The sequence below is a fragment of the Miniopterus natalensis genome, chromosome 2 (genome assembly GCF_054644295.1).
Source record: "Miniopterus natalensis isolate mMinNat1 chromosome 2, mMinNat1.hap1, whole genome shotgun sequence".
In the NCBI taxonomy this organism is placed as follows: Eukaryota; Metazoa; Chordata; class Mammalia; order Chiroptera; family Miniopteridae; genus Miniopterus; species Miniopterus natalensis.
In genome coordinates, this window is record NC_142082.1 from 52,119,851 (window position 1) to 52,147,837 (window position 27,987).

Here is a 27,987-nt window from a genome sequence, read left to right on the forward strand (position 1 = left end):
TTGGGAACTGGTTAGTGATAATTCTGAAGAAAACAGAGCTCCCCTCATCAAGCAAATAAAATTTTATATAAGCTAATTTTTTCAAATCATAATATATAGTTTAAAAGAAGGATACAGAAAGCAAATTTGGGGGGTGCATTTTCATGAAATTTTCCATATGGTTCTGTATTAATTTAGCATACATTACAATAAACAGAGCAAATGCAATTATACATTTATATTAACTATTTCAAATAATGTTTCAGAACCTTTAAAAAAACAATAAAATAACCCTCTTCAAAACACCACTGATCACTATCAGCCTCAAAAATATTTTGAAGTTCTTTTCTCCCTTGTGCTTTTAAGAAGCTGAACTCAGAAAGTAAATACTGCACTTTTCCCCCCACACAATTACCTCCTTATAAATAAACAATGACAAAAATACAGGTTCTACCAAGACTATACGGCTCTGATGTAATCTACAGAGGCAAAAAAAAAAAAAAAAAGGGTTATTCTTTTTTAAAAAAAGAGAGCAAAAAATAGACATACAACATATATTTATAGATCTACATCAGCAGCAACCAACTCTTCTTCTATCTGCAACAGTGCTTTCGTATGGAGGCTTACATCACATGGCGGTTGGCCGTCCAGCTGATCAGGCAGGGAGAGAAGAAAGAAAAGCGCTTAGAGTCAGAAACTCTGGAATATTGCCGTTTGGGATGCATAGCAGTAATCACTCAGAGAGTGGCCCCGTGAGGTAGAAAGAGTCACCTTGTCACTCACTTAGGATAAAGCTAGGCAAATCACAGCCTCTGGGTACTAGAAGTCTTTGTCTGCAAAAACCGAGTAAAAATAACTGCTGATACAGAAGTAAGTTACACTCAACTCTCTTTTATTTGTATTGGAGAAAGGCATGGGCAGTTTTTCTGTGACGATTCCAAAAAAATCAGTTCTATTTGGCTTTGAAATTTGATTGAAGAGAGAAAAGCACACACACATATACACACTCCCCCAGTTACACACCCAGCCTTGACATTCTCCAACCTCAGTGGCAGCATCCAGAAAAGGACTGGACCGCTGGGGTAAGAAGACTCAGACCCCGCTGACAGATAAAAGAGAGTTGACTGGGCTTAAACCATTTCCAAAGCACTCTTCACATAAAGGGCCATACCAATACCTCTGAGTTCAAAAGCAAAGGGTTTTGCTGATACCACTTGTAATACCCTTTCACAATAAGGAAGAAACACATGTTACCAGCATCAAGGTTCAGAATATAAACAGCAGTAATGGTTGTCTTTATTTAGCTATAAACAATACACAATCTAATGATGCTATCCTAGGTTCATAACACACTTACAAACAAAAACATGATTAGACACAAAGTAGTACGCAAAGTTTTTTAAAAACTCAGTTTTTCCAAAAATGACAGTGAAATACCATATAATCAAAATTAATGCTCTTTCTAAAATGTATATATTTATATATGATTACATGATAACAAAGCATAAACTGACTATCCTTTATGACCTTTTAAACCACAGTTTTTAAAGTTGATCATATTCTAAATCACATAATCAGAGCTCATAGTTAAATAATAGAAATCAGCTAATGACAAGTGAACAATCCGCAGTCAACAAACAGATGACAGTCTGCACTGAAAATTCATTTTAACTGTCTCTTTTGGTTTGTTCATATCCTCAGGTCATTAGCAGTTTCTCCAGACTCTGAGCAGAATGCACAGGGCACTGTCCTCACTCCCAGGCACACGTCCCTCAGCCCCACAACCCACCCTGTGTGGCTAGAATCCCAAGCTCTGGCCCACTCACTGTACCCTAAGCGAGTGGTACACACTAAGATTCCTGAAACCTGGAGTTCTAAGGCAGGGAGCTTGAGGGGGGAATGGGTGCAGGGTCAGGGAAATGCATGGGAACTCGTGGTTTCCTTAAAAGACTAGAAATTTTCTCCCTGATTTGCTCTCTTACATTTGAATCTGAGATAGCAGTTGTTGCAGTAGAGTTGGTTGTTTCTGATTCTGACTTCGGCTCCTGAGGAAGAACCTCCGAGGTCACACTCACAGGCAACACACTGGAGTACAAAAAAAAAATCCACATCAGTGAGCTCAAGTAAGGTTGGGGCACTCCTGGGGGGGTGGGGGAGGGAGCAAAATGCAGCTTCTAAGCAGTTTGATATGTTTCAGCCAAAAAAAAAAAAGCCAAAAGATAATTAGTAAATTAAAATCAAGCCTGCCAGATGAGATATTAAAGATTCATAAAGCCAATTTAAGAGCCAAGATGATCACTCTAAATATACCAAAAGAGCAAAAATGATTCACTGAAGAAATCTGGTCTTCACTTCTCTCAAGGGAATAAGAGAGGCTAAAGCACCCCATGAAAGAACTGGTGAAGTGAATGAACACTGGGTTTCTGGCACTCAGCTCAGGGGTGGGACGCACCCGGTGCCCCTACTGCACCAGCTTGGCAAGTGTTTTCCTATGGCGCTTCACCTCAAGGCTGGGCATTTTGGTTCCATGTGCTCAAACACTAATAATTTTGACTCATTCTGCTTTACTCAGAAACAGACCAAGCCAGGAATATATAAGCTTCAACAAGCTGTGGTCTGTGGGACTCCAGGATCAACAACTGGAATCACTCTTTGGCCCAACACAAGTTCAAGAACCCACTAGATGTGTCTCTAACGACAGTTCCTGCAAAATAGAGTAGTTACCGCCTTAATTCTTTCCTATGTGCAAGAAACCATTAAGTGCAAGCAGGCTGTGCAACTGTAATATTTACAATGCTTTTCCTTACATATTCTTCCTATTCAAAGCCAGGCTTTTAGACACTTTTATAATTGCACATCCCATCCCCATGCTGTTAATGACATTAGTAAATTACATTTCAGATATGCCTACGGCCGTGTGATAGAAAATGCATTTATGCACTGTAAGTTTTACCAACAGGACCTTAACAGATTGGAGATGGGAAATGCAAGGCATTTCTACAATTTTTGAAACTAGGCTCAAGATGTGAGAACTAAGTAGTAGCAAGCAATTTGAAATTCAAAATGCAGCACAGACTGACAAATACAGCAGCACCTAGCTTGTTAATGGCAAGTCCACACCCAGCGCGCAAAGCAGCCATGCGCTCTCCAAGCAAAGCTTTGCGGGCTTGCAGAGGCTGTTCATCTTAGTCTCACCTTAAAACAATATAAATGATAACAAAGACCCAGGGACTCGATGATCATGGCGGCTCCTTTGCCCAGAATGTTATTACAGTAGGAGCATACACGCTTCCCACTGACTGACCTAGACGTGGAACGAGAATGGAACGGAGGCTTTCATCTGCGCAGCTCAAGGTCATTATTTTAAAATCACACTCTGGGGTTAACATTAACAATTTAGGAAAGTCTCTAGATCTGTGGGAGGAAAATTTTCACCAGCCAATCAGAATGTGCATTGATTATATTGTACCTTGAAGGATCTCCGTGATGGTTCATAAACCCTTGACACCTATTCAATAAATGAACAACGTTGGTGTAATTAGTCCATTCTGCACTTCAAGGCGCTATCTTCCTTAGAATCACATCTACTCAGCAACAGTCTCCCCCTCTTCTAAAGCACGACTCTAATCATGTCATTTCACACATCGGAACACAAAAGAGCAGCCCCAACTTCTTCCAAGAGGCACTGTGAGCTACCATCCCAACCTTGTTTTCCCACCCTCTTTCTCACTCACCCAATATTCAATTTAAACAGAAGTAGCAGTGCTTTCCTGACTGTGCCTCTGGCTTGCAGGATAGCTTCTGCAGAGATGAACTAAAAATTGCCTGACAGCTACCATTTAGAATGGTAAGGAGAGTTTCTCCTTCCCTTTGGATACAAGTCTTTTCTTCTCTCCCAGGTGGAAAGGGGTAAGCCACTTCTTACCTCTGGATCCCACAGTACTAGTATAGCACTTTAGCGGCTTTGAAAAGTGCACAGCTGTGGAGTGCTTCATGTTAGAGCACCACCTCCTAGATAGACTTTTCCTATGTGTTCCTAGGGTGGGGCTCTCAGGAAGTGAGTACTCTCTCCTCTTTTTTCCCCCATGCATGGCCTTCATCTTCCTCCTCACCCAGTCTTCTCTTGATTCAAACTCAGTTGCACATATTTCATAGATTCTGGCACAAGTAACATTTTAGATGGATATAAAATATATTCTCTTAAGAAAAATCCCTTATTTGATGGCTAAAGAAAATCCCAATATCAATCAAATCATTGTGTTTCTATTTTTCAGTTTCACTTGCATGAGAAACAGTATATGCTAGAAGAACTCCGTTCAGGTAACAGCAGAAACACTGCTGTGTGTGGCTTCATGAGGCATCATGATCTGTGGAGAAGCTAAGCAGATCTAAACACCCAATGCATGTTGCTATCTGAACTTTCTCCCATATCAAAAGGCAAGTTTTGAATCAAGACCTACTATTATAATCCTTACACAGTTCCCGTGGCATATGACCTACAGAATCAGTTGATGTAGCCTGAACAAAATGTTGGCAAACCAGTAAGAGAAAAGCAATGGTTTTGGAAATCAAAAACACTAAAGCAATATCTAACTACTTTTTTTTCTTTTTTATCCAGCTTGTTTAAAGTTCCACAGACAATGGAGCTTGGTTATAATGCTTTCCTTTTACACTTAGTTTCTACAAAATGAGTTTGTATTGTCTCATTAAAACAGTCAACCATTTTACAATCCTGCTTTTACTCATAAATTTCAAATGCATTCCTAAGCTACTGTATATCTGAATGATTCCATATTGAGAACTAGTCAGGTACATCTGTACCTAAGCCACTGACCACAGCACCAGCCAGTGAGACAGTGGCAATGATGCTGGTGTGTTAAAGGTCACCAGCGGCTTCACAAGACATCCATCAATACTCTTAGGAAGCTATTAAGAAAGCCCTCTCAACTGACTGGATAAAAGAACACTAAATTTGACACATTTGAAAAGGCTTGGCTGTCTTTGGAAAGCTTGGACAAGATTTGGAGGAAATTTTAATGAAAAAATACCCCTGAAACTAAGCAAAGGAGAAACCCAAAGGGCCTCACCTGTTTCGTGGCTGGGAGCCTAATGGTGAAGTTGAAGGGAAATGGCCACGTGGAGTGGGGGATGGTGCGGGGGTGGTCTTCACAGGACCAGCTGAAGGAGGGGGGATGCTGGAGGCTGGATTTCGCATGTAGGCACGGTTTGATGTGGACACCAGCTGAGGTGGCGGGCGACTAAAGTCTTGGACAGAGGAAGAAGCATAGACCCCTGCAGACTGATTGAGCCAAGGGGACTGTCTCCAAGAGTTGGATCTTGGGGATTCCAGGTTATCTAGAGATTCACCTCTGAAACACAGAAAGAATTAATCACAATTATATAACACATTCAGTCATTAAAATATCAACTTTTCCCGGCCGGGCGTGGTTCAGTGGTTGAGCGTGGACCTAGGATCCAGGCGATCAGGGTTCGATTCCCGGTCAGGGCACATGCCCTGGTTGTGGGCTCAATCAAGGACTCTGTCATCATTGATGTTTCTATCTCTCTCTCTCCCTCTCCTTTCCTCTCTCTGAAATCAATAAAGATATATTTAAAATATATATATATATATATCAACTTTATGTACTTTATAAGCAGGTATTAATCTAATAAGTTCAATTACCTTTAAAACTAAAGTTTCTTTTCATCAGAGGCATCATGATATTTCATATTCAATTAACTTTCATTTATTTCTATTTTTATTTACTTGGTGCTTAGATTAAAGAATAAATACCAAAGTGGAAAGAAAAATACTAAGAAAAATATTTTTTAAATAAAATTCTAAGACAAAGACCACATATATTTGTTCTTTAAATCTTTAACTGTTTAGACATATCAATCTTCATTTTTAAAACCAAGCCCAAGAAAACCACCAAAAACCTTTTTAGACACTTACATATGTCAGATATTATACTAAACACTGACACAAAAATATTGAAATTTAATCTTCACAACTATGTATAATTATTTATTTTTTGATCTCTCAGAATTTAACTTGTCCATAGTCAAAAGAGCTAGTCAGTGGTGGGACTGGCTTTCAAACCAAAGTCTCTCTGATTGCAAGTAATCCAGGCCATTTCTACTGCGTAGCCCACATTCACTCACCACCAGAAACTCATGCAAATAAAACTTTTGAGAAATCTATCTTAAATGAAGTTATATACTTACATTAATTCTGATCTACAGAGAATGACTCCAAATTATGAGGGTATTTTTCGACCTTGTCAAATTTTGTTATCACTTTTATAATGTTATCTCTTACCCCAAATTTGAAATATGTATTTTTTTCTTTTACAGTTATATAAGTACTACACCATCATGATGAGAAAGGCCTAAGCAGGAGAGACGGGTATGTGAAGGAGGAATTAGGTTTCCCCTCTCTCCCTTACAATTTACCTGTCCTAACCTCCAGAAGTTGCCATTATTAATTGTATCCTTCTAGACTTTTTCTTACATATGTATGCACACAAGTACCTATGCATACAAATTTACATATGTAAGTAAAGCAATATCTATATACATATGTAATATATGTGATGTATTTAACGTTCTTAAACAATTAGGGTTATTCAACAATGCATATTCTTCATAATTTGCTTTATTCCATGTAATATTTGTGATCTTAGAACTATCTCCACATCAGTTCATGTGACAGATGGTACTTTCGTGGACCCCCTGAATCACCCTCCTGGCATCCATGCCCTTGTGTAGTCCCCTCACTGATTCTAGGCTTGGTCACGTGACATGTTGACCTGTGGGGCATTAGCAAACATGATACAGAGGTTTAATAAGCTTTAGGGCTTATCATCTAGCAAGGTTTCCTCTTTGAATCCAGGTGCTATGTCATGAGGCAGCCCAAGCAGCTATGTGGAGAGGCCCATAGGGAGAACTGAGGCTCCCAACCAACAGTTCCAGCCGAGCTCTCAGCAGAGTTTCTACATCAGGGGTCAGCAAATACAGCTCACTGCCAGCTTATGTATAACTCATGAGCGAAGGGTAGTTTATATTTTCAAACAGTCATAAAACAACCACAACAAAGAAAATCCAACAGACTTACGTGGCTTACAAAGTAAATTATTTACTATCTGTCTTCATACAAAAAAATTTGCCAACCCCAGCTCTGAATGACTACACCTGCCCAAGTGCCCCAACTAACATCATGTAAAGAACTGCCCAGGTGACCCTCAGAACTGTGAAATATGAATCATTTTAACCCACAAAGTTTTGAGGTGGTGCATTACTCAGCAATATACTGCTTTCAATTCTTTAATAGTTGTATTATATTCTACCTAATTAGTGTGCCACTATTTATTAACGAGTACTAGAGACATCCTTATTAGTTTATACTCTTTTTTAATTGTATATTTAATAATATTTAAGTATAAGCCCTGGTCAGGTAGCTCAGTTGGTTAGAGTGTTGTCCCGACACACCAAGGTTTTGGGTTCAATTCCTGGTCAAGGCACATACAAGAATCAACCAGTGAATGGAAAAATAGGTGGAACAACAAATCTGTCTTTGTTTCTGTCTGTCTCTCTCAAAAAAATCAATAAAATAATAATATTTAAATATATATTCTTCAATATATCTTTGTATGCTTAACCAATAATAATAATGATAATAATAATAATAATAAAGTATATATTCTTCGATATATTTTTGCAAACTTAACCAAACATATCCAGAAGATAAAGTGCCAGAAACTAAAGTGCTCACAGGATACAAAAAAACCTTCTGCTTAACGATCACTAAATAGCTATCCACCTAATCAGGAACAAGAATTCCTGTTTCCTTATACAATCATCGATACTAGACTTACTCATTTAACTCTCTACAAATCCCATAAGCGAGTTATATCATTGTTGTTTTACCAATAGTTGATCTTTTATACGTTTGACTTTATTTATGTTTTTATGAATTATCTGTTCATATCAATTGTCTGTTTTTATAAAGTTGTCAGGGTTTTTTTTTTTTTACTGATTTACAAAAGTTCATTGAGATAATTAGCCCTTTGCCTGTAATATGTTGCAAATAATTGTCCTTAGTTTCTCAGCTGTGGAAATACTGAATAAAATTAACTTCAGTATTAATTTACCTAAGACATATCTTTTAAAATGTTCATCCTCTCACCTCTAAGTAATTTATATCTATATATGTTTCGGAAAGTTAAAAAAAAATAGATTTTCACATTTTGTGAACACTATTATGATTCCAATCTAACCATTATCTTATTATAAACAAACAGAGGCTTAATTTTCTTTTTTAAGTTCAGCAGCCAAGGAAGCACCAAGAACTGCATGAATTATTTAAGTGCCCAAATCAAGTTTCAGACTTCTACATGCAGCTTTACAACCTATTAGCCATTTAATTTTGTCCACTTGTGTTCCCTGCTTGACCCATGGTCTCTTCATGTGGAAAAACAGAAGGAACTCTCCCTCCCTCAAAATATTTCCCCCAGAGGAAGTCAGATGATGAGGACAAAGCAACTGACATGTGTCTGGCACCTGATAAGTGCCCAATGACATCGCTCTACTTCCCTCTCTTCCACTAAATCTTAGATTAAGGGAAGAAATTATGACATTTCTTCTGCCCAAAGTAGCCAGCCCTCTAGAAATTAAATATTTGCGTCACAGCACAGAAGAGGAAGTAATTCCTAAAATGCCTCTCACCTTCTCATAATCCCAGGCAGACAAATGGGCTCTTTGTTGACACTGGCACTGCGCTGTCGGATCCAGCTGTTGTCAGTGTGAAGGGACGTCTTCTTCCTCATTTCTTGAAGGATCTGTTGCCTCTCCAGCTCTGCTCCTGATGGAACTTGGTCCTTCTTGGAGCCCCTCTGCGATGAGCTATTGCTCCCAACTCGGTCTACATATTTATGGCTTTCTAAATTAAAAACACATCAAAAGCTGCAGGGTTAGCACATTCAAAAAAGGATAGTGGTTAAATCTCCAAATACGGCATAGCAAAAAAATGTGACATAATGCACATATGCAAAGATTATCAATTCTCAATGAAGCTGCTGCCTGGGAACCTAAAGCAATAGTCTCCTACTCCTGGGAACTCCAGTTCCACACCCACAGGCATATCCCAGAGCACACTCGGGAAAACTAAGGAAGCTGCCTGAAAAGGCAATACCCAGCACTGATTTCAGCAATATTAAGTTACTAAATGCTCCTCCAGAAACAGTTTCTCTTCCACTTTCTCTTTCTCCCTAAATTAAATCAATCTTGCTCATGCTCACTGAATGCTTGCTGTGACAACTCCACAGGGAACTGGGAGTTCTATTCTTTCAAATACTTACACTTCCCTTGGGGAGAGAGTGAAGACATACATGCATGCATCTCTAGATGCCAGGACTTGAGTCTCCATGGTATAAGTCATAGAATTATTTTTATTTGTTTTATTGATTTCAGAGAGAGGAAGGGAGAGGGAGAAAGAGATAGAAAGAAACATCAATGATGAGAGAGTCATTGATCCGCTGCCTCCTGCACGCCCCCCCACTGGGGATCGAGCCCACAACCTGGCCATGTGCCCTGACCGAAAATCAAACTGTGACCTCCTGGTTTATGAGTCGACACTCAAACACTGAGCCATGCCAGCCAGGCTAAGTCACAGAATTTAAATCATGACCACGTTGAAGAAATAAGAGCATATTCAATCACTGAACTGGCTTTTGTGAAATTGAAAAACAGCCAAGTAATTCAAAGGATAGCCAAGTGATGTTAGGAGAGTTGTTTCTCCTCTAAGAAACTGACAAAGCTATAATTTGAATGTTGACTTTATGAATGAAAATTAAGTCAGGTTTTATCCTGAAGGCTTTGTCTCATTGGATTTGCCAATTAATTTCTGATTTGGGTAAAACATCCATAACTTCAAAGTGTCCTCCCCACCTTAATTTGGATTAGGAAATTTCATCTAAGGATTTCTTTTCTTTCGCTCTCCAGATCCACTGCTATTGTCATTTTGTCAAAATTCATGATGTGTGTCTGCCTTAGTTCATCTTCAAGTAAGCCATGAATAAGGCCACCAGAGGCTCCTTTTACACATCTATGTCTATATTGTGTGTCACACAGCTCATTAATTTGGTCAGATTTTAAATGAAACATTTTCTATTTTAAAAGTACCTTATTGGCACAACCAAGTTTTTCAATAAAATATTTAGTGACTTCCTGCTATTCAGTTAGGCAAGGAGAGAAGACGTACTTGCAAGAAAAACCAGATTAATAATGCCAGCCACAAATACTAACAAGACTATTGCAGAGAATCACACTTGCCATTACTAACAGCCCATGTGCTTATGTTCAGGAGAGAATATCATCAATGCAAGTTAAAAATGTTTCATGGCATACTGAAGTACTTAAACCTTAATTCTCATGGTTGTCAGTGGCAAATGTAGCGGAGAAGAAACCAGAAATCCAAATAGGTGAGACCAGAAGAACCAGATCAGAAAGCACCTGATAAGCTGGGAAGTGAGAGAGAGCAATTTGGTTACAGTTAAGAGTTCCTAATGGGAAAAACAGAAAAATAGGCTGTAATGTGAAAGGAGGACCAGATAATGAAAGGGAAAGGGGTGATCATAAAACCTAATTAAAACTGCAAATTTTACAAGCTTTATCAAGAAGTGACAAACTGGCTTCCACCAGACCATTCAGACCTATAGATGTGGTTTGGCTCACGGAGGGTTTTAAATTTTTTAAATTCCTTGTCAGTACAATTCAGATTTTTTTGTTTTGTTTTACTTCCCTTATGATAGAAATGGTAATCACTGGCTTACAATCCCCCACGTGGCAGTGACAGGCTGGAGCTGGGAAGTGGCTGTCCACTTAGATGGGCGTGTTGACCAAGTTCACCTCAGTCCTCACCTGAACCTTCATTCATTTACATAACTGGCTGAAATCCTGCTCACCCAAAGCCTGATATCCAAACCTTGCTTAAGATGATGCTTTTTACTTAGTTTTTTTTTTTTTTTTAGCTATATAACCTCAGTTACATGTATTCCTAGAAATGCACTTTACAAATAAAAATATCGGGTTCCAAATTGTTTTTACCAAGTTAGTGGAATCATTATCATTTTTTATTTTTTTTGACATCTTGTCATTTAAATGTACAACTTCAACTTTATATACAATTTCAAAGCCCCCTAGTAGTATTCTGCAGAAAACTTTTTGTCCCATTTCTTTGGCTGCAAGATGAAATCTACTATACAAAACACTACCAGCAGCACTTTGCAAAATTTCCACATTTTTTCATTAGCTATTTAAAACCATTTCAACCTCCCAATATTCCCTCCATTATAAAGTAAAGCCAAAATAAGCAAAAGATAGTTTTGTTTTTAAAAAACAAATGCTAAAAATATTTGGTATTTTTATTATGTAATCTTAATGAACCTGAAATATCTTGACCTTAAAAATACTGATCATAGCATGTGATAGCATAAATAAGCAATTTTGAAAAAAATTCACATTTACCGTTTTTATTTGTGTTGTAATCATCCAGTTCAGTAGTGGATCTGGATTTATTCCTAGAACACAGAACACAATATATTGCATATGTCTCATTAAGGACATCCTTTTCATATTTATGAAAAACACCAAAAATATTACTTTTTCAAGCTGATTTATTTCCTGTGTCTGTTGAGAGCTACATTTCTTTTCCTACCAAGGAACTTTTCATGTTGCACAAACTAGCAGAAAACAGTGACATCTCTAGAAGAGAGAAGAGCTTGATGCTAGAAATATATAATCATGTGAAAACCTTCTCCATCTTGATCATGACCACGCTTATGATTGGACCCAATTAGATACTTTGACTCTCTTCCGGACCTCAGTCTTACCGGAATGGACAAAGCGTTCATCAGGTCACCTAACATCAGACTGCTCTACTTGCTTCACGCTGCACGGGGGTCAAGAAGTGAACTTTGGGGGCATTAGGGTACTGCTCTGAAATAGCAACTTACCAAATGCTATCCTAACATTCCAAAGAGGTGCTGGAGTTCACTGGCAGAAGAAAATTCCAGAAACTCCTGACTTTGTAACAGCAAAATTTAGGTCTGTATAGCAACACATGCTGATCTCATTCTCATTCTACTAGACACAATAACTTCAAATAATAGTAATAAAAATGAATAATCATGTACCTTATCAAACATACGTATACATGTATTACATACGTATATGCATACAACATATATGTGTGTATGTATACAACATTTAATAATGTATAATATATAATAATGTAACACAACTGTTAGCAACATTCGTGAATGGTTTCATTTGTATTAACATAGAAGAAAATACTTTTATGACACTCCTTAATTCCTCTAGGGCATTGCTGTACCACCAACGCCTAGAAGCATTTCATATTTTCCAGGATTCCTTAAGTTTCCTTTCTCTGCAATCTAATTATTTGTTCAAGGCAATCAGCTATGTAATTAAAGCTTATTTAAATATACAAATAAATCCATAGCTTAAAAAAAGAGAGAGACACACTTTAGTCATCTACAGGTACCCAGAAACACTAATTATAAATCAGGCCATTCATCACTAGGCGTTTTCCTAGCTGAGCACCAGCCCATCATTACCTGTACAGTCCTCTTCTTCTCCCCGTCTACTCTGGGCCCTAGTCAGCCACCTGATTGCCTATGCAGATGAGTCTCGCCTTATCTAGAAAGCAAACTTCCTAAAGAAGACATTTCAGCTCTGAAAACACAAATTAATAATCATACACTGGATATTTTTATTCTGCTTAGAAATCCTTAGTCAGTTCAAAAGTTCGAGGCATTTTAAAAATTACTTAAAAACATTAAATTTAATGTTTTAGGAAATTATAAGATGTATATATAACTTTTGGGGTATCTGAAATACTCTCTGCATTCCCCAAACTGACCAGTAGCTCTAATGAAACTAAGAGAAAGGCCACAATTCTCATTTCAGATGTCCACGTGTAACTTCATTTTGGGTAAGTTTATGCCATGGCCTATAACCTCTTTAAAATAAATGTTAAGGTAGGTTGCAAAAAATGAACACCATCTTCCCCCTGTGCCCATTCCCTTTGCATTAAGGCTCCTCCCATAAAGAGGTGGAGTCTTTCTCCTCTCTGTGAACTTGGGCTGATCCTATGGCTACTTTAAATAACAGAATGTGGCAAGAGCAATGGTGTGCCAGGTCAGCACTGAGACTATGAGGTGCCTGGCATGCTTTCTCTCTTTAATTCTCTCTCTTTTCTCTCCTCAGCCACCATGCATGTCAGAATGCATTGGTTTGCTGCATCTTGAAATACACAGAGCCCAGGTGGTCTCATTGCCCTAGCTGACAACCAGTCAACTCCCAAAAGTTTACCTAGTAAACTGGCAGTAGACACATGATGATTCCAATCAACTAAAAGAATTGCCAACTAAATTCAGCCAAAAATGCTGACCCACAATATCACAAATTAAGTTACTAAGTTGAGGGGTGGTTTTAAATATCAACCAGCAAGTTCTCTTTGCTTCCCATAAACGATCCAGAGCTATAGTAGTTCCACAAAACACCTTGGCAAAAAAATTCATGTGAAGCCAATGTCTGCAACCAAATAACAACGAAAGTGTTCTACACACCTGTCACTAGGAAGCAAACCTGAAGATTCTTCCTCTCCCTTTGGTATATCATAGGAATCAACAGGCCTGGAAGATGGAAAAAGTTTATGATCAAAATAAAAGACTTTGATGCCTCTTCCCTGGGTTTAAGAAATAGATAAAATCATGTTATTCTAGCATCTTTGTGAGAATGGTCTCTTGGTTGAAAACTAAACACTCAGAAATATTTCAATCAATTACTGCAGAAAACAGACCTACTGCTACCAACAGACATTTGCAATTCATTCCGCAAACACATGCTGTGTGCCTGCTATGACCCAGTAGGGTTCTAGGGAAACAAAACAAACTTATTGGCCTCCTAATGCTTACATTTTAGAGGGGCATGCAGGCCAACTGACAAGCAAATAAATGCATAATATAAAGCAGGGAAGGGCACACGGAGAGAAGGGGTAGGGAGAGGCATGTCTTTTAGATTAGGCATTTTGGAAGGTCTGAGAAGGTAGCACTTGTTCAGACATAAACAAAATGAGTAAGACAACGAACATGTGAGGGAACACTTCTCCAGGCACAGGGATTAGAAAACGCAAAAACCCAGGGGGAGACTATGTTGTGCATTTTCAAGAAAGTAAAAGGACAGTGCCGCTATAACAAACGACGTAAGGGGGGGTCATCGGAAGCCAGGTAGGCCCAAGGGCCAGTTCACAAAAGCCTTCTAAGGCCATGGGAACTTTAGGTGGTGTTCTAATGTGAAGGGAAGCCGTTTGGAGACACTGAGTAGGAAAGAAAGGTGACAGGGTCATATTTACAATGACGAGGGTTCAGTCTGGCTGTTTGTGGTCACTTGTGTAGAGAATGCATGGTGGGGAGCAGGAAAACCAATTAGGTGCCTTTGAAGTGGGGAATGGATACAGCTAAGCCAAGCCAATTGAAAAACCACGAGTACCCTTCAGCACGGGAACAGACCTTCGATACTGGTATATTCTCACTGACGTTTCCCTCTCTCTCTCGGCCTGGCGCTTCTGCTCCTCGGCCTGGCGCTTCTGCTCCTCGGCCTGGCGCTTCTGCTCCTCGGCCTGGCGCTTCTGTTCCTCTGCCTGGCGCTTCTGTTCCTCTGCCTGGCGCTCCTGCTCCTCTGCCTGGCGCCGTATTTCCTCCTGCTCTTCCTGATATTGTTGCTCCTTCAATTCTCTCTCTTTCTCAAGAGTGAGTTGTTCCTGCAGCTTCTTTCTTTGGTCTTCATTCACATCTTCCTCTTGCCATTGTCTCCTCTCCTCTTCTCCGGCTCGGGTTCCTTCCCTGTCGGAAGACTTGGACCCTTCGCCCCAGGCGGCTTCCAAGGTGGCAACAGCGGGCTCCCGGGTGGTCAACACAATGCTGTTTGAGTTTAGGACCATTAGCTCCTGTATGAGCAGAGGGGAAAAATTTTTGTGTATTTCTATAATTTCATAAAGGTATGTCTATCGTCAATTTTAGTTGGCCCAGGATTCTACTTGAAAGGATGCTAAGTTTTATCACTAACAAAGCCACACACAGGTGACAAAGATGTAACTTAGAAAGACGCACTCATGGTCTCTTGATAGAATAACTGAACTATTCAGTAGAGAAATTAGGAGAAATGTTGACACATCAAAGCAAAATTCTGAAAATCAGAGCTCATTGTATTTTTCAAAGAGCTATGTAGGTGAGTGTGTGAGAAAAGCCAAGTGAAATGTATAATCTTCCATTTTTCAGCTGATTTCACCAACAAGATAGAGAAGGAAGAACATGTTCCAACGCTACCTCATTCAAAAGCTTGTAATTCTCTCTCTCAGCCTCCTGCTTAGCCCTCTGCCACTCTTCCCTTAGTTTCTCCTGCTCACGTTGGTATTTCTCCTATAAGAAATCATAGCACATTAATTAATTAGCTAATTAATAGACTGATGTTAATCTTTTTCATTAGCATTTTTGCTAGCCCCACCTTTCACCTCAGTCTTTAAAGACAGAGATATTTATTTTAACCAATCAGATTTTATTCCCCATAATACAAAACAGCATATAATGTATTAAAATGCAGGCGCTGGGAAAGGGTAGACAGTCAGCATTGAACCCAAATGCATCCTTTACTGTGGCTGTAATTCATTAAAGCCCGTAAAGCTAACTGTAAGGGGGCTGAATTTCTCTGCAATTAGACGGAACGCAGAGCTTATGGGGCAGTAAGTCCTTGCAAAGCCCCTCACTCGTACGAAAATCTTCTGTTCATTACAGCATCACCCACAATGGCCAAGACGTGGAAACAACCTAAGTGCCCTTCGATGGATGACTGGGTAAAGCAGCTGCGGTGCACTGTGCAGTGGACTACTACTCAGCCTTCAGAAAGGATGAAATGCTGCCATCTGCGACAATACGCATGGATCGTGAGAGTGTCACGCTAGGCGAAATTAGTCAGAAAGAAAGGGACAAGAGCCATATGATTTCACTCATATGTGGGATATGAAACAGAAAGCAGCAAACGAAAGGAACAAACCCATAGACACAGACAAGAGAATGGTGCTTACTGGAGGGGAAGGAGGGAGGCGGAGGAGGAAGGGAGTAAAGGGGGTCAAATCTACGGTGACAGGGGGAGACCAGACTTGGGGTGGTGAGCACACAGTGCAATATACGGATGATGTATAACAGAGCTGTACACGTGAAACTTGCTATTAACCAGTGTCACCCAGACACATTTAATTTAAAAATAGCACATAGAAAGAGAAAGTCCACACTAGAATGCCTCATATGCTCTAAAAACAGACACAGCCCGGCCGGGCGTGGCTCAGCGGTTGAGCATCGACCTGGGATCGATTCCCGGTCAGAGCACACGCCCGGGTTGAGGGCTCGATCAATGACTCTCTCATCATTGATGTTTCTATCTCTCTCTCTCCCTCTCCTTTCCTCTCTCTGAAATCAATAAAGATATATTAAAAAAAAATTAAAAAATAAAATAAAAATAGACACAAGGGCTAAAAAAATGATTTTAAAAGGAGGATTCTGGAAAGTTTCAAAATGAAAAGGTAACTGTCTTTGCAGTTTAATAGAAAAATATTTTTAATATAAAAAATAATCTTTGTGTGTTAATACAAAGTGCATTATCAAACTATTTGTCAATTATGAAGTTACTGGCTTTTTAATTTTTTTTTCTTAATTTATCTTTATTGTTGACAGTATTACAGAGGTCCGCCCCCCCCCGGCCCTCCACCCCCACCCTGCCCCAGGCCTTCACCACTCTACTGTCTGTGTCCATGGGTTCTGCATACACGCATGTAAGTTCTTCAGTAACCTCTCCCCGCCCCTCCTCCGCCCTCCCCTCTGGGGTTCGTCAGTCTGTTCCATGTTTCCACGCCTCTGCTTCTATTTTGTTCATTAGATTCCACACGTGAGTGAGATCACGTGACGCCTGTCTTTCTCTGGCTGGCTTATTTCACTTGGCATTATACTCTCCTCGGCACTGGCTGACAAGGCCAGGGAGAGGCCGTCCCCACAGACCTACTCCCTGTGGCTCCGGGTTCCTGTGCTCTACCTGCAGCAGGCGGTCCTGCTCCTTCTGCCACCTCTCCTGCCGCTTTCGCTCCTCCTCTTGATCCCAAGCCCAGCGACTCGGGGCGCTGATAGTGGGAACTGGAAGCTGGCCGGTTATGAGAGAAGAGGTGCAAACAGAGAATATATTACTTCATTAAGCCACCTAGGGAAGCATATCTGCATACATAAATTATTCATATCACCCTTTGCGCCTAAACTGTACCCAAGGACAGTTGGCTTTATATTTCAAAATAGGTCTTTTTAACTTGAAAAGACTGGGCCACCTTATTTATTCCAAAAACAAGGGAATGCTACTTACATCAGGAACCACAGAATCAGAGCTTCCTGTTGGGCAGCATGTGGGTAAGGAAGAAAAAAATGCAGTGTAAGTCTTTTCGTTTCTATGAAAGAATTCCTTTCAGAAAGTCATATCACTAGCTGCTTCTATGCCAGTATACTAAGTGACATCAGTTTTTTAAACAACAGGAGTAAATCCTTTTATTCCTCTTAAGTTCCATCTGTTTGGTATTCATCTTCCAAATTGAAAGTCAGTTTAAAAAAAGAGAAGAGAAGAGGGGAGGGGAGGGGAGGGGAGGGGAGGGGAGGGGAGGGGAGGGGAGGGGAGGGGAGGGGAGGGGAGGGGAGGGGAGGGGAGGGGAGGGGAGGGGAGGGGAGGAGAGGGGAGGAGGGGAGGAGGGGAGGAGGAGAGGAGGAGAGGAGGAGAAGAGGAGAAGAGGAGAAGAGGAGAAGAGGAGAAGAGAAGAGGAAAGAAGAGGAAAAAGAAGAGGAAAGAAGAGGAAAGAAGAGGAAAAAGAAGAGGAAAGAAAAGAAAAAAGAAAAGGTCAACTATGGATGCCAAGGGCACACCCAAGTACTAGGACTAGACCTGGGTCAATGGTATATTTCTGAATAAGTTAGAGGGCTCTTTCATTAATAGACTGGGTAGTATCTCATAGTTTGGCCTATTTTAAAAAACGAAACAAAACAGAATTTCAAATGTTATAACATCTACCAAACCCAATTTTTTACTTGCCACTATTCAATGACAAGTAAAAGCTGTTACAATGTGAGAACTGTAACTTCCATTTTTCAAGTCTTCTTGTTAATGAGCTACTTTTCTTAAATAAGCCACCACATCAAACATGTTCAAGAAACCTTTCCTTTTCCTCTCCTGTTATGTGAAATATGATTATTCGAACTTCACATGTATGGCACAGTGTTACACTTTTTCTTTTTCACAGTGTTATTCTTATGGGCACTGCGTTAATCTTTTTAGTCTTAGGGGGTCTACATAAGTGTGTGTCTGTCTAGTACAATGAATACAAACAAGTAAGCAAATTTCATAAAATACACTATCATACAGTATTTTTAAATTTTCCTGAAACCTCGACTGTCAAATAAGTTATTCACTTACACAATTATATTTTTAAGAAAATTGCTTTGAGACTTAGGAAAATATTCTTCCCTAAAATAGCCTGTTGAAGAAAAGTGAGTAAAAATTAGAATAGAGAAAGAAAAGGAATTGCTTGATTTTAGCCAATCTGAGCTAGTAGTATCACACTGTATCAATTAAATTACCATGGAAAAAAGAGAAGTTGAACAAAAAAAATATCAAAACCACTAAGGATACTGACACAAATAGACCTTGCACATGCATAGCTGGTGAACTATTTCTATGTGTGGTCAAGAGATCATAATTCACCAAAGGAAGACGAGTAGGAGATCAATACAAAACATAAAAGTCCAGTAAACATCGTGTTATAAGGCAAGTTTGTAAATGTTTTATAATCTTAAAAGTAAGAAACAATAACATTTTAGACAATAACAGCACACTCCCCACCAACCGTGCCACTGAATCTCAAATGTCTGGATATTACTTTTAAGTTCTTGACAGTGAAACACAGAGCTCACACTGCATTCATGAGACAGAGCGTCAGGCAAACGTGAGAGGGAAGGAAACACAACATGCACAGCACATCGTAAGGGAGCGCTGCCCAACTACACCAACACTTGTTCACAAATGTCACCAAAATGTATTTAATTTACTTCAAAGTCAACAGAGCAGTCCTATTAACACTCCAAAGCTGCCGTCCCAATAGCAATAAAAAATTCTGGTTTTTTATTGGGAACATTTTCCAGAACAAAAAAGCAGAAGTTTTTAGAAAGTTAGCCAGTGATATGTTGGTGTAATCTAATATTACGCAATTTCTAGGAAGCAGTAAGGCTTAAATGAAATGCCTCATTTCTTACTGTCACCCAGTGGAAAGAAATGTGTGTTTAATAGCATCTCAATTTTTTAATTAAAAAAGAAAAAAGAAGCTTCAGAGGTACAAAGGACACGCAAGACCCATTACCACAGAGGTAGACCCATGAGCTGTAAGAAAAGCCTGATGACCCTAGGGAAAGAATGGAAATGGGTTATGTCATTGGTCATAATGACAGCCAAGCTGAGGAGGCTCAGTGCCCAGCACCACAGACCATCGGGAAAGAGTGGAGGGTAGGAACAATTCCATGAAAATGCATGAATTGTTATAGCTTGGTGGTTTACCTTGTTCAAAAAATTGTGATCGCCTTTTTAAGTTTTTCAAAGAAATAGGTTCAGATGCTAGTTGAAAAATACAAAAAAAAAAAAAAAAAATCAATAAGATATCATTCATTTTAATTTCTCACCACTGGAAAACTAAACGATACTTGATATATCTTTATAATCTACAGCAATATTATTTTTTTGATAATAAAAATGACAAAACTAATAGCCATGGAAGATATGTATTATTTCAATGCACAAAGACACACGTATTTTTAGTAGTCTATCCTATATTCAAATTAGTAAAAGAAACTACTATTTTGATTAATGAATTTTAGCAGATAAGCAGCCTAGTTTCACAAAAGCCAAAGTATCATTTTCTGTGCTGGATCACACAGCTTTAGGAAAATGGAAATTAAATTTTTTTGCTTAGGTCAGTCAAAAATCTCTTCTAGTACCAGGATAATTGTTTGTAACTAAGAGTTTTCACTATACAGATGAGTAAAAAAGAAACTCCAGAATAATGGGGAAAAGGAAAAGAAAATAAATAACACCCAGAGAAAGATAAAATAAAAACAAATGCTAAACTTAAAGCATTCTTCTAACTAGAATATTTTGCTCTCATTTTCAAGATCTTATAGCCACTAATTTTAGGTAAAACAAATGAAGTCCTGTCAGATAAGAAAGAAAAAGTTCTGATTTCTACAGATCTGTCTCAAGAGCATGACAAATGATGATTATGCTTCAATTTATTCATAAAGTGTAAATATAGTTATTACTTGATATAGTTTTTGTTTACTTATCTAAAGAAAACCCTGAAATGACAGACCTGTGTAGTCCCATGGTCACTAATGAGTTACTTTGCTTTGCCTGAGTCACTGGCAGAACAGGACCAGGATGTCTCATATTTAATATCATGAAGAAAAGTAAGTCATGTTTTAAAAACTCCCTTGATAAAGAATGCAATATCAAACAAAATATAGTCACTTCTAACAACCAGAAATTAAACACAAAGATAAATAATCAATACAGAGAGGGACATTTATAAACTTACTTTGGCTTTGACATAATGTATTATGAACTGGCAAACGCAGATTCAAAGCCACCAGGCTGCTGTGAAAACCCAGCCCTATTCCTAAGTAGTCTAGTTTCATGCTAAAAGAAGTTTCATCTTCTTTGGGTCTTTTTCCTGCCTATTTATTTTGTATGCCTAAGGAACAGCACACAGCATGTAGTAGCTAAATTATTTATAGACCAACAGAAGGTGGGAGAGAATGATAACTCCATAAAGCAAAATTAGCTTAGATACTATGCCTGCTTTGTTGTTACAAATGGGTACTTTTGCTAACAACTATCATTGCCCTTGGCATTTCCCTATTGATATTAGCTGCCTCCAAGCTTGTCCCTTTCACAACAACAAAGGGAGAAAGGAAAGTTCATTCATAGTTTTTGTATTTAACTAAGATTCCCTTTGGCAGCATACCATAGCGTGGCCTCAGGAAAACCAGTCTTTCTTAGTTGGCTTAGACACACAGGCACTGGAAGCTCCTGGACAAGCTGCCAAAGCTTTGTTCACAGAGCCTGAGCCATTCAACAGGGAACTGAGTGCCCTTCTAACTGGCTGCAATTGGATCTGGGTGCTAACCCTTTAGTTTCAATTTGCAGCGGATCAGTTTTTCTTTCACTCACAGATATTAATTTTTATATTAACAGAACATGGGTGCTATGACTTTTCTTATACTCTAAATGTAAGTTATAATGGTGATGTTTACCTTTTAATTCAAAAGTATTGCTTTCATCACGAATCCCATTGATTTCCTTGGACTCAGTATTCTGGAAAAAATAAAAATGCCAGTTAACATTCTCTCCAATTGGATTTGGACTTGAATAATGCATTTCCTGTTAATGCAAATATCTTTTAGTAAAATGAATTGTCGATATTAGCATACTCTTTACAGGTTTTACATATAATGGATACTATTTTTTATTACTCTCTAAATTTTGTGGAAGGATTAATGATCAGCTGTAGGCATGGATGGCTTTAAGTTCAATTGGTCATTAATTTTGTAAGAAATATTATGGGTCATATAATGATTAATCCATTGGCCTTATATTTATGAGTAAGCAACATAGTTATATAGGATTCTCTAAGATTTATACTTGTCTTACACAATTTAGCAGGATCTCCTTATTAGACAAAAGGAGGTACCTTAGAATAACAATATGTATCTAGGGAGTCAATATAAACACTTATTTGAAAATTTAAATTTAAGTACTGCTTTGACACTTAGAAAAATTTCTACATTATAATCATTTTAATCAATTAATGTAACTGAGTATCTTTTAATCACATATATAAGTTTACCCACCAAATTCATCTACGCAAGGGACTAAAAATGCTTCATGAGGTTTTAAATTACACACAATTACTATACTTATTTTACCAGTAAAAACTAAAGAAAGCATAGAAAAGTCACAGTGTGTAATTTTACATAATTACTACTTCACATTCACAAAGATCTGAGAGATGGGTATAATGATAAAAGACTGGTAAGAAACACTTGCAAAACACCAGTATGGGATCTTTTGATTTTACCATTATATAACTCATTATTACTCTAATTATTAATGAGTAATGCTCATGATTTTCAAAAATACATCTTACTCTGACTACTTACTATAAATTATCTTATTTAATTATTTGTTTTTTAAAGTAACATCAAAATTGTTCAAACAAACTAAATTATTCTCCCCTGACACATACTTCCTACAGTTGCTTTGCTCTAAACAAATATTTCCAGTTCTTAAAATACTTACAGAATTCTGAAGGCTTTCTGAGAAATCAGTCACTATTGATAGATTTGAAGATCTGTCTGAGTTGTAAATTCCAGAAGTTGCATCAATCCACTTTGTTTCAGGTGAACCTATAATTTTGGTAGCCATACTTGTGAGATTGAGGGTTTTATGCCGTGTAAATGGCAGGGAATGCTGGTCTTTGCCCCAATCTGATTGGCACGTGAAGATCAAGAAATGAGTACACATAAATGTTGAAGTGGAAAGAACAAAGTTACTGAATGGACATATACAAAATGCACATACACAAGACAGACAAACAAATCAGGTAGTGTGTGAAAGAAATGAAAAGATTAAGGCTTTAACCAAGAGACCATCTTCCGAAAACACAGGGTTAGAGCGTGTTAATAATGAAAAGACTAGCAAATTTGCTGAATCTTTCTGTAAACCAGGACTGGATATTATTTTTTTGATATCACAATTTGGTAGGTCTGGGTGGCTTAATGCCCATTTCCATCTAAATTCTATAACTAAGAAACACAATAATGGAATGTATTTTGAAAGTTTCCTGAGAATGAACAACAAGAATATGACCTACCATGTTCTCTCTTACACCAGTTACAATTACGGTGCTGTAGAGGAAGTCCAGTTGTAGTGTACTTCTTAATACTCAACATTATTATATGACTCCCTAATGCAGACACAATTACAATAGCCTTCAAAAAAAGTGAGATACATTTGAATAAATTTTAAAAAACAACAGTCTGGTTGATATATGCATTCAAAGTCAGTCCAGCATATAAATCAGTCAATAAATAATGTAGAATTCAGTAAATTTGCTAGGGAAAAGTTTTCAGACAGAATATTCAAGGAAGTCACTCATGATTTGTCTTGACATAACCAAAATATCTTTAAGCAAAAAGTAAAATGAAAAGAAAAAAAATGTTATTGAAGCAAGCTGTTATAACCACTTGCCAAAGACCAGTTCCCAATTTAAAAAGCCAGACACAGTGGTAAAACCAACTCACCAGACTTTCCATACCGCCTGATATCCATTACTAGGTTTCCAGTTTCTTGAGCATTAGCCATGGCTTCTTCCCACTCCTTTGTGTCCTTATATGAAAACTTGGTGTTGTTGATGGCAATAATTTCATCATCTACTTGTAGCTGAGAAAATTCTGCTGGGCTACCTAAATAAAGCAAAATAAACAACCAATTTAAAAATAAACAGGTGCTACAGTCATTGATTATTTAAAGAAAAAAATGACTTTGTAATTTCAACTAACCATTTCTCACAATTTTTCGGGTGGAAAAGAGTCACAAAATTCCTTAGTTATCAAACATTTGAGCATCAACAATACACAAAGCATCAGAAGCATTTTTTATTGTATAGTATATATCATCTTCATTAACATGTAATGGACAAATGATAAGTTCATCTATTCAAGAAAAAAATGTAACCTCCTAAGAACATAGAAAATTTTTAATTATTTTAAAATTAAAAATGTGAACTAAATTGCATTTTAGTTGAGCTTCCAAATCCAAATGCACTCAGGAACGGAGAAGAAAACAGGGCCACTTAAGAACTGCTTAAAATTACTACTTACCGTAATCTCATTAAAGAAGTCTTGAAATTTCAAAGAAATAGCCAGTTAGCATGCAATTTTATGGAGTTAAAATATGCAAATAAGGAACTCCTCTTAAATACCATAGCTTTCTTTTTAATTTTAGGCCTTGAGGTAATATTTTGCTAAGAGTTCTGGGCTTGACTTGGTATAGCCCTGGGTAAAGGAGGGGCAATTCTTTTGTAAAAGTCCCAGAGGATCCTGAGGACTCCATAAGCTATAGTTGTATTAGGATGCTCAGAAAACATCATTTTGTTATACAGCATGGATAGATCTACCACAAACAGAGCTGAGCAGGGATTTCTTTATTAGCATTTTCAAATATTAAGCCTAAAATTTTGACAAATGAATTCTGTGAAAGTCACAAAACTAAGACTCTTTAAAATTAGTTAGGCAAGGAGAACAAACAACACGTAGTTTGTAACCCCAACTATTAGTCTCAGGGAAAAGAATGCATCTCCTCACTTTACTGCTGCATTTTCCACATGTGTGTTCTCCTGTATCAAATAAACTCATTTCAGGGGTGGGGGGTGTAGGGGGGGGGAACAGCATAGGATAACAAAGGAGAAGAAATTTCAGTAGAGCGAAATCTATGAATTACCTGCTTCGACTGATGCTATGAAGATCCCGGAAATATCCCATTTTACTGTAAACCCAAAGTCAAGACTGTTCCCAGGCGTCTGGTTTATGCTGATTCTCATATCACTGAACTGATCCTGAAAACAAACATGAAACGGTGGGATCAGATGTCCCTGGCACCCACATGGAGGAAAGTCTATCCATGAAAGAAGGGAGGCTGCAGGCAAGGTGCACTTGAATTATTTCATGATCAACTAGAAGCTTCATTCTTTTTCCCTTGGGTTTGGTAAGACCATTTATATACATATTACCAACTCTATTATTTTTCTTCTAAAATTAAGGGAAATTTATATCAACAGATGTTTTTCTTCACATTAATACAATAAATCAGTTGGCCATAGATAAAGCTTAGGCTTTTGCCTACTATATAATTGGGTCAATTTACAGATCATTTGTTTTCACCCAGGAATGAAGTTGAGTGAGATGTGCATGTGCATAATGGAATATACTTAAGCCATGAGAAAAGGAACATTTTTCCCCTTGCAACAACACAGATGAGCCTTAGCATATGATGCTAAGTGAGATAAGTCAGGCAGAGAAAGACAAGTACTGTATGATATCACGTATATGTGAAATGTAAAAAAGCCAAACTTGTAAAAACAGAGTAAAATGGTGGTTACCAGGGAATGAAGGTGGAGAGATAGGACAGATGTTGTTAAGGGTATGAACTTGCAAATAGAAGCTAATAAGCCCTAGAGATAGAATGCACAGTAAAGTGAATATAGGACAACAATATTGTATCATAATCATTACACTTGTTAGAGATAGAACTTAACGAGTCTAACCACTAAAAAGAAAGGATAATTATGTAATGTGATAGAGGTGCTAATTATTGCCACATTTATACAATATATAAATGTATCAAATTAACATTGTACACCTTAAATTTATAGTGTTATATGTCAAATATATTTCAATAAAATGGCCTTTTTGAAAATGCAAAAAAAATTTAAACCATTTATTTTAAAAATGTCACTATATATGTATGTATATATATGTGTGTATATGCTTATATGTATATATGTGTGTATATATGTATATATGACATCCAACATTGAACTTAGCTGAATAATTTCAAGGGGTTGATAGACACATAATTCAACTACCAGTAGCAAGCTTATCTAGGATGGGTACTACCCCTTAAACAGCATTTGAAATGTTGGCAAGGCATTTTTGCTTGCCCCACTGCCACATAAGGATCTGTTGGTAAAGGCAGAGCTGCTATACAGTGATGAGATGCAGAACTATGCTATCCCTGAGGAACCAGCAGTAAGATGCCAAGAGGGCCTCTACTGACACACCCTGAGCTGTAGGCCACAACTTCCTTGAAGTGACATCAGCCCATAAGCCCAAGAACAATAGCCACTTGGACAATAGATAGAATTTTATTTCTGTGTTCATCACTATACTACACAGCAACAAGTTCTAAATTGCACAGACTTTCTTTAGCTATCTTCCAAAACAAACGTTTTAAGGTTTACAGTACACTATGCCTGTGAAAAACTTAACTACGTTTCATCATTTACATATTTTGTTTTGGGTAAGCAGCAGATATGTAGTTTAACCTAATGAGTTTTCCACACTAGTGTTTTAGCTCTTTGATGCATAAAGAACTTAGACTTAAGAGTTTAAACTAAAACCTAGGCCCAACTGGGCAACTCCTAAAGCCTCATACTTAATTTTTCCACCTCTAAAACAGTTTTAAAATCCAAGTGACAATATTCTGAGAAAATGTCTCGTAACCTAAGAATTAGAAGAAGGCAGTAAATAAAGCTTTGAGAACTTACTATGTAATATGGACCCAAAAGGTAAGTGCTATAACAATATTCCCTTATTCATTTGCTCAACATTCATTTATTGTGCATCTTATTCTGTATATGACACAGTGTTAGCACTTTGGGAAATAAATATAAATTAGGCATGGCCCTTGCTCTTGAGAAATAATTACTGACTCTTCAACAGTGGGTTTGGAATTTTTTAAGAAAAAATGTGTAGCTAATAATATAGAAAAGATTTCATCAGAAAGCTTGTAAAGCAGTTGAAATATGGGAGCCCAGGTGTAGTTAGTGAGAACACTCGTTAATAATCAGCCTAAACACCGTTCTCCGGAATAAAACTCCACTATGAATAGAAAAAATTACTGGTTAGTTCCACTCCTTAACCAAAACCACCATACACTTAGATATGACTCAAGAATAACAAATGGTCATCTTCACCACCCTTACCTCCCCCAAAAATTCCAACTCAAACCCAATTAAAGTGCAGAATCTACTGCTATATAAGGGCGGAGAGACAAATGATAGGTTAGATATCCAAGACACTAATTGAGGTTTTTAATTTAAAGAATAAAAGACAGGATGGAGATTTAATAAATAGTCTCAAACTACATAAAAAACACTTTGTGGAGACAGCAACTGAATATTATTCTTTTCTAGCAAATGTAGGATAAAAGAGAACGTGTTTAAGCCATAGACAGAAGAGTCTCTCGATTACATTAGACCAGAAGAATTATCCCACAAAGGGCTGCTCTTACCTTGGAAATAAATCTCTACTTGAATGTATTAAACAAAAGGGCAGATAACCACCTCCCTGAAAGGGTTAACAGAGGACAGCCTCACTGTGGCTACAGGCTGGCAGACTGTTGTGTGGACCCTAAGGACTGTACCCAGGCAAAGAAGGAGAGAACCACATGGACAATGACAGGTCCATATCTGTAAATAACCAGGTGATCTCGGGCATGTTGCTGAGCCTGGCAGAGTCTTCTCTTTCACAAATACATTGATTTTCAAGTTTTTGTTTTTCAAAACTCCATTTTCAAGTGAAAGCCTTATGCATACCATGTCCCTCCCAAAGCAATATATAGAAAGGATTAAAGTGGGTGATTATAGTTTCAGGTTAGGGACCCCAGAGCCCCACCTGCATAGCCTCCTCCTCATGGGAGTCCCTCAAGCATCTCTCTGGAGTTTAGGGTTATTAAATTAGGTTATTACCGAGACTTCTTACAGGGGGATATGGCTATAACTATAGTCAAGTACAAACTATTCGACAATGATTTCACTTAGGATTTCTACACCTGTATTTTTCTCTGCACGATACATGCCACATGAGTATTCTACAAAGGATCCATGCTTTAGAAGATAATGGGGAACTGCCTTTTGAACTGGATGGAACCACGAATATAAATTATCGGGGGAAATCTAGATTCTTGATGACTGACAAAGAACTATCCCAAGTAGTTTAAGTACTCTATACTGGGAAC

At 38.0% G+C, this 27,987-nt stretch overlaps 1 protein-coding gene across 3 annotated transcripts in view; it reads right to left on the reverse strand.

The window, feature by feature from the left end:
- Positions 1–517: 517 nt before the first annotated feature.
- Positions 518–27,987, reverse strand: part of LMO7 (LIM domain 7) — a 203,096-nt gene continuing 175,626 nt past the window's right edge. For 2 of the 3 annotated variants that reach the window (XM_087814294.1, XM_087814292.1), the window contains 16 exons: positions 24,691–24,805; positions 23,493–23,654; positions 22,489–22,676; positions 21,444–21,504; positions 19,693–19,749; positions 17,464–17,489; positions 17,146–17,250; positions 15,390–15,482; positions 14,574–15,010; positions 13,632–13,697; positions 11,506–11,558; positions 8,707–8,920; positions 5,067–5,348; positions 3,175–3,283; positions 1,962–2,064; positions 518–630 (listed from right to left, as the gene is read on the reverse strand). In XM_087814294.1, the coding sequence (XP_087670420.1) occupies positions 608–630; positions 1,962–2,064; positions 3,175–3,283; positions 5,067–5,348; positions 8,707–8,920; positions 11,506–11,558; positions 13,632–13,697; positions 14,574–15,010; positions 15,390–15,482; positions 17,146–17,250; positions 17,464–17,489; positions 19,693–19,749; positions 21,444–21,504; positions 22,489–22,676; positions 23,493–23,654; positions 24,691–24,805 (2,094 nt within the window). In that variant the 3' untranslated portion in view covers positions 518–607. The remainder of the gene's footprint in view (positions 631–1,961; positions 2,065–3,174; positions 3,284–5,066; positions 5,349–8,706; positions 8,921–11,505; positions 11,559–13,631; positions 13,698–14,573; positions 15,011–15,389; positions 15,483–17,145; positions 17,251–17,463; positions 17,490–19,692; positions 19,750–21,443; positions 21,505–22,488; positions 22,677–23,492; positions 23,655–24,690; positions 24,806–27,987) is intronic. The other variant, XM_087814293.1, reaches the window with a different exon arrangement.